The 12710-nt window shown below is 42.7% G+C and overlaps 1 protein-coding gene across 5 annotated transcripts in view; it reads left to right on the top strand.

Moving 5' to 3' along the window:
* Window positions 1–12710, top strand: part of TEK (TEK receptor tyrosine kinase) — a 106712-nt gene that overhangs the window by 35713 nt on the left and 58289 nt on the right. For all 5 annotated transcript variants that reach the window (XR_010407775.1, XM_045882503.3, XM_045882504.3 and 2 more), the window contains exon 2: window positions 6485–6796. Coding sequence is in view for 4 of the 5 variants with exons in the window: in XM_045882503.3 (XP_045738459.1) it covers window positions 6485–6796 (312 nt within the window). In the remaining variant the exon portion in view is untranslated. The remainder of the gene's footprint in view (window positions 1–6484; window positions 6797–12710) is intronic.

Genomic DNA, 12710 nt, shown 5'->3' on the forward strand with positions numbered 1-12710 from the left:
TATTTTCATTGATAATCACATTTAACCTTTCAGTTTTTTCATCTGTAAAAAGAAAAGTAGTTAAAAGTGGTGATCTTTGAGGTTTTATATGTTTTTATTAAGCAAAATAATTTTTTTTTTGCCAAATGAAAGCTTACATGAAGTGTAAGTATAAAAAAACCAGAAGTTGAGTGGCTTCTTGAGAGCATGTACGTGTGATAATTTCACCTCCACCAGTCTCAGAAACTTCTGGAACAACATTTTAGAAAACGAGAAATAACTCCTTGAAATACAGTTTGAAAAATGGCTCAATCTCTAATTTCTAAATCAATTAAGTTCTATTATATGGGTGTTGATTTAGGTCCACAATCCTTTCTATAATAATTTTTAAAAATATTTTTATTAAAAAAATTTAATTACAGTGTAGTTAACATTCAGTGTTATATTAGTTTCAGGTGTACAATATAGTGATTCAGCAATTCCATATATTACTCAGTGCTCATCAAGATAAGTGTATTCTTGGGGCACCTGGGTGGCTCAGTCCTTTAAGCGTCCGACTCTTAATCTCAGCTCAGGTCATGATCTCAGGGTGGTGAGATTCAGCCCCATGTTGGGCTCTGCTCTCAGCGAAGAGTCTGCTTCACATTCTCTCTTTCCCTCTCCCTCCACCCCTCCCACTGCTCTCGCATGCTCTCACTCTCTCAAGTAAATAAATAAACCTTAAAAAAAAATTAAGCTTACTCTTAATCCCCTTTATCCTATTTCCCCCATCCTGCCACCCACCTCCCCTCTGGTGACCCTCTGTTTGTTTCCTACAGTGAAGAAACAGTTTTTTGGTTTGTCTCTTATGTCCCCTTTTATTCATTTGTTTTGTTTCTTAAATTCCATATATGAGTGAAATCGTATGGTATTTGTCTTTCTCTGACTGACTCATTTCACTTAGCCTAATATTCTCTAGCTCCATCCATGTTGTTGTGAATGACAAGATTTCGTTCTTTCTTATGGCTGAATACTATGTTATTGTGTATGTGTATGCTTCCCATACACATACACTGCTTCCATAATTGGGCTACTGTAAATAATGCCGTTATAAACATCAGGTGCATGTATCCCTTTGATTTCGTGTTTTTGTATTCTTAGCATAAATACCCAGTAGTGCAATTACTGAATCATAGGGTAGTTCTTTTTTAAATTTTTTGAGGAAGCTCCATACTGTTTTCCACAGTGGCTGCACCAGTTTGCATTCCTACCAAAGGTGTGCAAGTGTTCCTTTTTTCCACATTCTCACCAACACTTGTTGTTTCTTGAGTTTTTGATTTTTAGCCATTCTGACAGGTGTGAGGTGGTATCTCATTGTGGTTTTGATTTGCATTTCCCTGATGATGAGTGATGTTGAGCATCTTTCTATGTGTCTGTTGGCCATCTGTATGTCTTCTTAGAAGAAATGTCTGTTCATGTCTTCTGCCCATTTTTAAATTGGATTATTATTATTATTATTATTGGCATTGAGTTGTATAAGTTCTTTATATATATTTGGATACTAACCCTTTATTGGATATGTCATTTGCAAATATCTTTTCCCATTCAGTAGGTTGTCTTTTAGTTTGTTGGTTATTTCCTTTGTTGTGCAGAGCTTTTTATTTTAATACAGTCCCAATAGTTTATTTTTGCTTTTGTTTCCCTTGTCTCAGGAGACATATCTAAAAAGATGCTGTTATGGCTGATATCAGAAAATTACTGCCTATGCTCTCTTCTCGGATTTTTATGGTTTGTCTCACATTTAGGTCCTTAATTCATTTTGAATTTCTTTTTGTGTAAAGTGTAAGAAAGTGGTTCAGTTTCATTCATGAATGTAGCTGTTTAGTTTTTCTGACACCATTTGTTGAAGAGACTGTTTTTTTCCCATTGCGTATTCATACTTCCTTTGTTGAAGATTAATTGACCATATAATTGTGAGTTTATTTCTGGCCTTTCTGTTCCATTCCATTGATCTGTGTGTCTATTTTTCTATGGCTATTTTTGTTGTTTGTTTCAAGTTTTTATTTAAATTCTAGTTAGTTAACATATAGGGTAATATTGGTTTCAGGAGTAGAATTTAGTGATTGATCACTTACATATAACATCCAGTGCTCATCACAAGTGTACTCCTTAATCCCCATCACCCATTTAGCCCATCCTCCATTTAGCCCATCCCCCACCCACCACCCTCCATCAACCCTCAGTTTGTTCTCTATCATTAAGAGTCTCTTATGGTTTGCTTCCCTCTTTTCTCCCCCCTTCCTCTATGTTCATCTGTTTTGTTTCTTAAATTCCACGTATGGGTGAAATCATGTGGTATTTGTCTTTCTCTGAGTGACTTATTTCACTTAGCATAATACACTCTAGCTCCATCCATATCTATGACTATTTGTAGAGAAAAGTATTTCTTTGTCTTACTTAATGAGTCATTTTTCAGAGCAACATTGAATACAAGAAAATCTAAGTGCAAAAACAATTAATAAACATTTTGAGTGTACCACAATGCAATTTAATAAGCAAATGTTACTGTGAAAGATTAGATGATGTGCTGTATAGCCCACAAATGACAGAGTGAGCAAAATAACATTTTAGGATATTATGCTTCAACTGTGTTGGACAATCATTTGTTAACTTGGCAGATGCCATGTCATGATGGAAAGCATTTCCTTACAGATAAGACACATTTTAGGCAAATATTAAAAAGTGTTTGCAAGGTCTTTGCTAAGGAAAAATAATATCAATCCCCAAAGCATAAAAGATGCATGAAATTCAATATGCGTCTTACTTACTCATTTGGCAAACGCAGCCATGATGCTGGACGTGTCAAGAACTAAGCACTGGATTTGACCAGAGCCCTTCAGACCATGCTTGAGGTGGAACAACTGCATGCCTGTCCCCAGCGGGACTTGGGGAAGACAGCGCTATAATGTAGGAAAAGGTGTTAGGCACAGGGGCTGATATGGTGTGAGCCCAGATAGGGTCTGTCTTTGGCAATTTTTCTGAGGCACACGTCCCCAGTAGCAGATTCCTCTGTGGCACCTGCTATGCACCTGCAGTCACACCTTTCACAGTGTCAGTGGCTGAACTCTTTCAAGAAGCCACAGGCCACAGCTGTGCCTATTGCCTAGGGCCCCCGCTCCTTTATACTCTTTGAGAAGCCAAGTGTGGCTACCCTTCTTCTCCCTGTTGGCAAAGGTTTGTTTGTTTGTTTTTAACCCATGTTTTTTCCCCCAGCACTGTGGAATGGTATCATGTTTCCTATTAGTCCAAAGAAGAGAGAAAGAGAAAAGTGTATTACTTGGAAGCAATCCAAAGAGATGTAGGGACAAATGATGAGAGATGCATATATTCCTCTGGCTCTTGATTCCCTTCCAAATGCATCTTTTTAAGGGAAGAGTGATAGCATTTAGTCTTTACATTCAATTTTTATGTGTAGGTATTATTCAAATGGTTCAAAAACCAGCATATATAAGTATACGGTGAAAAACCTCCCTCATCATGTCCCCCAGCTACCCCGCTCTCCCCTAATGGGTCACTATTGTTCTCAGTTTCATGTCTCACCTTCCAGAATTTCTTTAGGCATATATGGACAAGTACAAATACATACTCTCGTTTCAGGAAAACTAAGTAGATGATTTTTAAGATCCATCCCAGGATCTGATAGGTATTTCTTCTCCTCTCCAAAGCTCACATACAAAATCCTTCTGATACTTCTCTGTAAATGGCATTACAAAGGACAGACAACTCACTGGTGGGAGAGGGCTTCCTGTAAGTGGCTTGCTGAATAAGGGGAGGAAAGCATAGTCCAGTCTGGACCCTCGGAAGTACACGATTTCCCTTTCTGTCACTGAGAATAAAGGGAGAGAACTGGGAGGAACAAAAGGAAAAAGAAACCAGATCCATACCCAGAAACAATGTACAGATGAAGTGTGGCTGTCTTTTCAAATCAGCTGCGTTTTCTATTATTTCCTAAAGTCATTAAATAAACCAGAGCCAGTGCCAGAGCAAGTTCAGTGAGTTCAGAGCAGATCCCTTGGTTTTGGCAAGTCACTCACCTGGTCCTAGAAATGAGGCTGGATTGACCCGGAGCTGAAAGAATTACGACGTTTCCTTCCTCTGATGACTCTCTCTGGGAACATGCCTGGAATGAGCGAATGTGGGAGACAAGGTGCTGTTCACTCCGAGGCATAGCTGGACCCACATATGGAGGCGAGCTGGGCTCCAGTGTTATTTTTGGAGGCCCTAGTTCCACTGCTAGTTTTCCTCACTTACCCTCTCTTACAACATTTTTCTTATCCCAACCCCTGTCTCTTCTCTGGAGATTGTGAAGTTACTATTGAGGCTTGGAGCCAGATAGATGCTTCAGGGTCAGATACACCCATTCAAGGCAAGATTTTCTCCCTCAAGCCCATGTATTGAGTTAACATTACAAGAAAAAAAAAAATAGCTCAAATTCCCATTTACATTAAGACTTGACTTTGACATTCTTCTTAATTAATCAGATAAAAATGTAACTCCTAATAGTGTCATTCTCAAAACATCACTGCATACATCCAACAGTGGTAGTTGCCATTTAAAAAAAATTGTATGAGGACTTCATGGCAGGCATAATGCTTAACATAAGCAGAGGCTCAAAAAAGATCTGGTAAATGAATACCAATCAACCCTAAATACTTAGCAACCATTGATCAGCTTTCTGTGGCATTTTATAAAAACCGTAACATTTGCTTTTTTTCTTTAAACTCAGTAATTCTCAAAACAGCCTTTTAAATATGGGCAAGGAAGTCAGTTTAGATTCAGAAGAACACTTTCACTTTTAACCTCATTATTCTGGAAGTGGGATTGGTGAACTTGAATCAAGCAGATCTGGAATAAAATTTGCCCATCCATCCATCACCCACCCACCCACCCATCCAACAAATATTTATTAAGTCCTTTATATGCGGAGACTACGCAGGGTATTCCTATATATGTCAGTGTGAACAAAAGAGCTTCAATCCTTGTATTCATGGAACTTGCCATCCATTGTGCTTGACCTGTCAAGCCCCCTGATCATTGTATGTAGACTTGAGGATCAACCATCACTTGAGCCAGAGAATATCCTCCATCCCTAGTATTCCACACTTGACAGGAGCAGAGAATAGGCACAGATTTCATTTGTTCATCTTAGAAACTTTGGAAATCAGAAGAGAAGAGAAGAGAGGAGAGGCAGGTAAGAGAAGGGGGAGAACGTGAAAAGAAGGGATTTTCTTTTCTAAAATGCGCTTCATCATTTATGGAATAACTTTTAAAGGCCAGATAGAATTTCATTTTTACATTTGGGGAGGGTTGAGGTTTGGGCCTAGGTGTTCAGGAAACAGAATAGAGAGAACTGAAATAATGGTCATTGTTGACCCCATATATAGCTGACACAGTGCTTAGGAAGTTAGGTACTATATCTCATTTAATCTTTACAAGAATCCTGCAAGATGGGTCTTGTTAGCCTCGTTTTTTTAAAATGACTTTATTTTTTTGAAAGATTTTATTTATTTATTTGAAAGAGAGAGTGAGCGAGCAAGAGAGCAGGAGCAGGAAGAGGGAGAGGGAGAAGCAGATTCTTCTGCTGAGCAGGGAACCAGACACAGGGCTGGATCCCAGGACCCCAGGATCCTGACCTGAGCCGAAGGCAGACACTTAACCAACTGAGCCACCCAGGTGCCCTTGTTAGCCTCAATTTAAAGATGAGGCAAATGAAGCTCAGGAGGAAATGTGTAACTCACTCAGTCCTCCTCTAGTGGAATTCTTTGACAACGATGAGAGTGTATAAAGTTAGTATGCAGTGTATATAGTTGATGTATTTCTTTCTTTTTTTTTTTTTTAGATTTATTTATTTATTTATTTGCGAGACAGAGAATGAGAGACAGAGAGCATGAGAGGGAGGAGGGTCAGAGGGAGAAGCAGACTCCCCGCTGAGCAGGGAGCCCTACGCGGGACTCAATCCTGGGACTCCAGGATCATGACCTGAGCCGAAGGCAGTTGCTTAACCGACTGAGCCACCCAGGCGCCCCTATAGTTGATATATTTCTTGAGAATACTTTACTGTGGCAGTACCACATTATCATTAATTTTTATTAATTAGAATTATTTTCACTAATAATTAATGACAATAATGCTATTGTTGTGAATTTAACTCAACAAGCATTTGCCGAATACCTAACTAATGTCACAGACACTATACTGGGTAGAGATATAATGCACAGCTTTGCTTTGGGGAATGGAGAATAACTGAGAGTCCACGGCAGCTACGGTGTGCAGTGGGGCAGGAGGGGTTAGTAGGGTCTAGGTGATACCATAGTAAAGAGTTTTGGATCTTGTCCTATGGAACAGTAGCATTTTAGAAAGACGGCTCCCGAGCTATTTTTAGCCAGGACTTGGTAAGCACCCATTTATCCTGTGGAGCCATGTTAATAACCTTCCTCATAGATGACACACCTTCTTTCTTTTTTAGGAACAGTGGATAGTGCCATGGACCTGATCCTGATCAATTCCCTACCTCTCGTCTCTGACGCGGAAACGTCCCTCACCTGCATCGCCTCTGGATGGCGCCCCCATGAACCCATCACTATAGGAAGGGACTTTGAAGCCTTAATGAACCAGCACCAGGATCCCCTGGAAGTTACTCAAGATGTGACCAGAGAATGGGCTAAAAAGGTCGTTTGGAAGAGAGAAAAGGCGAGCAAAATCAACGGTGCATACTTCTGTGAAGGGCGCGTTCGAGGAGAAGCAATAAGGATCCGGACCATGAAGATGCGGCAGCAAGGTAACATGCCCCTTAGTCGGAGCCGTGAGGTTGGCTGAGACTCGCACACAGCTCTTGTGTTGGCAGCCACTCAGTCGGACACCGGGCCTGGGCTGCGTGAGTGTGGGGCTTGGAGGCCTTGTCGCGGCTTGTGTCTCGTACACACAGAGCGTTCAGGGGAGAAGAGCCCAGCCCGTCCACCTTGCTCACATTTAACCCCTTCGCTAGACATCGTGCCTAGTTCATGAGATGAAATGAAATGTATGACATATTGTACTAAGAGCTCCGTGGCCTTGGGGGAGATACGAACGTGTTACACGTATGTAATACGGAAATCACCATGATGAAGACAACAGTGCGAGCCAAAATATTAGCTGTTTTGAGTTTCTCGTTGACTTTTCATGTGATTCTTTGTTTTGCTTGCCCCTGAGTGTTCTTAACAGAAGTTACTGTTTTCAGGGGACAATGTGGTAGAAATAAAAAACTTAAAAGGGAAACACCTATCAATAACTTAATTGGTTACTTAGTGATGGGTTATCTGTGGCCACAGTAATGCTGTGTACGAGGCAACTGCGACCCACAGGGGCACACAGCAGGGAGCATTCATAGCTTGTGAGTGTGAGTCCGCTGGGCTGATCGGGGGGCCCTGCCATTCCGGACTGGGCTTTCTCCCACATGGACGTCGGCCGACCGTAGGCGTATTATGCCGGCCTCGGCTGCGCCAGCCTGGCTCAGTTCCCTGCATCTGTTTTCCTTTCACAGCCTAGCCTAGGCATATTCTCACGGAGATGGCAGAAGTGCAAGAGACCAAGTGGAAACACACAAGGCTTCTTTTTTTTTTTTTTTTTAAGATTTTATTTATTTATCTGAGACAGAGAGAATGAGAGAGAGCACATGAGAGGGGGGAGGGTCAGAGGGAGAAGCAGGTTCCCTGCCGAGCAGGGAGCCCGATGCGGGACTCGATCCCGGGACTCCAGGATCACGACCCGAGCCGAAGGCAGTCGCTTAACCAACTGAGCCACCCAGGCGCCCCCACACAAGGCTTCTTGAAAGCTGGCCTCAGGATTGCATGCTCTCACTCCTGTCTCATTTTATTGTCCAAGAAAGTCAGATAGCTGAGCCTAAAGTTGAAATGGATGGGCATCCCACTATTAAATGGCAAAGAGACAGGGAGGGATGAAGAATTGGGGCCCTTGTTGCAGGCTACCATTCTCGGAAAGAGACCACGGTTTCATTTTAGAACTTGAGTGGCCACACTTAGCTCACAGAGCCCTGGAACTTTGAAGGGAGATGTTAAGAGGCTTCTGCAAAAGGGGCAAATTATTCTTTGCTACCGCCTCACAAGGCAGTGATGGGATGGAACTTTTCTCCCAAAATGTAAGTGGCTCTAAGCTAAATCTTTAGGCGAGGCCACCAAACTGATGACAGTTGGAGAAGGCAATGTTGTGCATATTATTTAATGGTTCTATTTTGCCCTCAGGCTCCCAGGCCTGGACAGGCAGGTAGACTCCTGGTATCTTGATGCTGCTTACTGGGAGGAAGGCACAGAATTCCAGCAGAGATGACCTCTCCTTGTTCTGACTGGAATGATCTGGCCACTCACACATCAGCCGTTTTTTTCTGGGCTGGTCATACCTGTAGCGAAGGAGTCCTTTCCAGATCCATGCCATCATAACCACAGGGACTGTGGCCTGAGAATGTGTCATTTCATGAGATAATGACATTGTGAACTCGTCAGGGTTTGATTTATCATTGCTAAAATGATCCACATAAATAACACACCTCTACACATGTCTCTGATTGACAGTTTTTTTTTTTAAAGATTTTATTTATTTATTTGAGAGAGAGAATGAGATAGAGAGAGCACATGAGAGGGGGGAGGGTCAGAGGGAGAAGCAGACTCCCCGCCGAGCAGGGAGCCCTATGCGGGCCTCGATCCCGGGACTCCAGGATCACGACCCGAGCCGAAGGCAGTCGCCCAACTGACTGAGCCACCCAGGTGCCCTCTGATTGACAGTTTTTTAGATAGGAGTCTGCATTCTTTTAGACCAGTGTTTCTCAAAGTTGAATGTGCTTATAGATCACCTGTGGGTCTTGGTAAAATGCAGACTCTGATTCAGTAGGTCCTCGAGGAGAGTTCCGAGATGGCGCATTTCTCACGAGGTCCCAGGTGATAAGGTGCCTCTGGGCTGTGCACCACACTTTGGGTAGCAAGGACTTAGAGTCAGCCCCTCACTGGGGTCCACCTGAAAAGATTTCTTTGAATTTGCTAATGTTGGTAATTAAAAGATTTAAAGGCAGGAAGCTCATTTTAAAGTCAAAAGTGATAAAATCACTCTTCATTACAAATGAAAGAAAAAGTTTTCTTAGCAAAACTGTACCAGTCACCTTTAAATGACACTAGGGTGAGTGGGAAAAGTGCACAGCAGACGTTCCCAGGAATGCCGCTCTCCGGTGAGGGAAGAGAGTTTGAACAAAGGGATGTGAGGTGTGCCAAAGCTATCACGGCTAAAAAGTCAGCCCTATTATTTTTCACGCGTGTCATTCGGGATTTGACTCGTATAAAGAGTTATGCCTTTCTGCTGATGTTTCCACATTCTGAATGAAGAGAACCTGAGATTTGTGCCCATTGGCTTCATAGGAGTGAAATGTGAGGTGCCACTGTGCCCTTTTCAGGCTGGCCTGGGTCTGTCCTTGACAGTGTGGAAATAAGAACCTGTAGAGTATATTAAACCAGAATTTTGGGAGTCAAGGACCAACAGTAATGACGGCTCTAAACTGAAAGTCTAGGCCAGCGCAAGTAAAGGAGAGCTTAAATTCAGTCAAATGAGGTAAAGGCAGGCTTGCTAGTGAGAAAGCATGGAGAGAAGATGGCTTTTATTTATTTATTTATTTTTAAAGATTTTATTTATTTGACAGAGAGACAGTGAGAGAGGGAACACAAGCAGGGGGAGTGGGAGAGGGAGAAGCAGGCTTCCCGCTGAGCAGGGAGCCCGATGCGGGGCTCGATCCCAGGACCCTGGGATCATGACCTGAGCCGAAGGCAGACGCTTAAGGACTGAGCCACCCAGGTGCCCTGAGAAGATGGCTTTTAGACTCCTGTTCACCTGAGTTTTAATTCTGTCTCCACCATTTACCAGCTCTGGGGCCCTGGGCAAGTTCCTTAACATCCGTTGGTCTCATTTTTCATCACCTGTGAAATGAATATAATAGTACCTTCAAAATCATCTTAAGTTTTAAATAAGACGGTGTATACCAAACCAGGTCCCATAAGTGAATTTACATGAAAATTTGATGGATACAGTAGATGTTTTGCTAAAAGCTGGGCTGAAATGAGATTATTGCAGAGTAAGTTAGAGTAACAATAGTGGTTTGTAAAGGGTGGGAATGGGGATTTGTTGCCAAGTGACCTGACTGCAGAGCCTGTGTGGATGACCACTACCATACGCTTGGCACATCCCTCCCACTTAGTGTTAACCACCCTCCCCCATTCTGAGCGCTTGGTTTATAAAGTAGAGCAACTCCAACGGAAAGCCTGCAGAGCCACCCAGGGCACAGTGTAGAGACATGGGTTTGAGCCTCGCTCTGCAACTGAATCATAGGATTCAGGGCAAACTACTTGATTGAAATCATTTTTCTTGGGGCGCCTGGGTGGCTCAGTCGTTAAGCGTCTGCCTTCAGCTCAGGTCATGATCCCAGGGTCCTGGGATTGAGCCCCGCATCGGGCTCCCTGCTCAGCAGGAAGCCTGCTTCTCCCTCTCCTGCTTCCCCTGCTTGTGTTCCCTCTCTCGCTGTGTCTCTCTCTGTCAAATAAATACAAAAAAAAAAACAAAAAACTTTTGCTTTCTTGGGGCACCTGGGTGGCTCAGTCGGCTAAGTGTCTGTTTCGGCTCAGGTCATGATCCCAGAGTCCTGGGATCGAGCCCCGCATCGGGCTCCCTGCTCAGCAGGAAGCCTGCTTCTCCCTCTCCCACTCCCCCTGCTTGTGTTCCCTCTCTCACGGTGTCTCTCTCTGTCAAATAAATAAATAAAATCTTAAAATTAAAAAAAAAAGAAATCCTTTTTCTCATTTGAAAAAAATAGTGGAGGTAAGGATTTTACCCCAGACGTTTGAGAATCAAATGAGACCACCAATATATCTGGCTCATAGTAAGTCTTCAATAATCATCATAGTGCCTTGGAATAAGCAATATTAGTAAGACTATTTTTCTTCTCAGTCGTGGAAAAATGTAATACCATCCATTAACATAATTGTGGAAATTTATACAAAATAGAAAAAGAGGTAGTGCTTTCTCTCCTGCATTTTAATAACAACATCTCAGGCTGTTGAACTGATTCTGTTTCTTTCGCTGACCGTCCAGTAGCTGAAATACAGTGGGAGGAAAGTGATATCCTTTATGGTGAATCAGGAAAACCTCCACAACGATATCTTCGTGACACTGTTAATGCCCTAGCAAAACACTATGGGATCTCAGAGGTGCCTGCCCAGGGACATAGCAGGATAGGATAAACAGTAATGTATTCCTGCTTGCTGCTGACTCGTGCATCTGGGAGGAAGTGGAAAATCCATTTGAGATGTGCCAAAGCACGCTTACCTTGGCTCACACACTCCAAATGGCTAAACTGTTTTTATCAATGGCATCATGCAAAAAAAAAAAAAATTCAAAAGCAATTTGTTCAAACCTCACTGGTGATTTCATTTGGCGGTAGGGAGGTATAAATGAAGTTTGAAACCTTTTCACATCTAAACGGCTGTCTCAGAGTGTCCATCAGGAGGAAACATAGGTTATTTCCTTCCTAGTTTCATTTGAGAAAGAGCTTTACTTTAAGGACATCAAACCTTGCAAAGAGGATTTGTGAAGTTGATAGGGAGGAGCCATTTATATCTAAATAACACAAAGGAATGTGTTAAAAGCATAAAGAGGAAAACTTGAGATCCGACTCATTCATATATTCTTTCATTCTTCAAGTACTCTTAGGCCTCTTTTTGTGTCACACATGGGAGCTGCAGTGACGGTAACATTTCCTGAATACTTACGTGCCTGACATTCCCCTAGCCATTTTATATACATTACTGTATAATTTAGGCTTTACCAAATGTGTCTCTGGTGAGGACTGTTAGGACCGGTTTTTTTTTTTAATTTTTTATTGTTATGTTAATCCCCATACATTACATCATTAGTTTTTGATGTAGTGTTCCATGATTCATTGCTTGTGCATAACACCCAGTGCTCCATGCAGAACGTGCCCTCCTCAATATCCATCACCAGGCTAACCCATCCTCCCACCCCCCTCCCCTCTAGAACCCTCAGTTTGTTTTTCAGAGTCCATCGTCTCTCATGGTTCGTCTACCCCTCCGATTTCCCCCCCTTCATTCTTCCCCTCCCGCTACCTTCTTCTTCTTCTTCTTCTTCTTTTTTTTCTTAACATATATTGCATTGTTTCAGAGGTACAGATCTGAGATTCAACAGTCTTGCACAATTCACAGCGCTTACCAGAGCACATACCCTCCCCAGTGTCTATCACCCAGTCACCCCATCCCTCCCACCCCACCCCCCACTCCAGTAACCCTCAGTTTGTTTCCTGCGATTAAGAATTCCTCATATCAGTGAGGTCATATGATACATAGGACCGGTTTTAATAGATCAGGCTTATACCTATTGCAACTTAGGTGCATTCACACACCTGGTTTCCTTTGTTGGACCTGGAAAGGTTCATGCAGGCTGATCCCAGAAGCCAGGCCCTAACCAACACCCTGTGCTGCCTTTCAAAACAGACGTGAACTTGTGTCTTGGCGGTTCAGTCCAGCAGGGGCGCTGCGCTGTGCAGGGCCTGGCGTGGAGATGTGCAAGGGCATTCAGAGAACAGCCTTGGAGCACTTACCCTGGATCCCAGGGGATGTGTAAGGTTCCTGGAGAAAGGGACATCTAGATGG

The sequence above is a fragment of the Mirounga angustirostris genome, unplaced genomic scaffold (genome assembly GCF_029215605.1).
Source record: "Mirounga angustirostris isolate CCGP_5_RB_7025 unplaced genomic scaffold, mMirAng1.0.hap1 SCAF_15, whole genome shotgun sequence".
NCBI classification, from domain to species: domain Eukaryota; kingdom Metazoa; phylum Chordata; class Mammalia; order Carnivora; family Phocidae; genus Mirounga; species Mirounga angustirostris.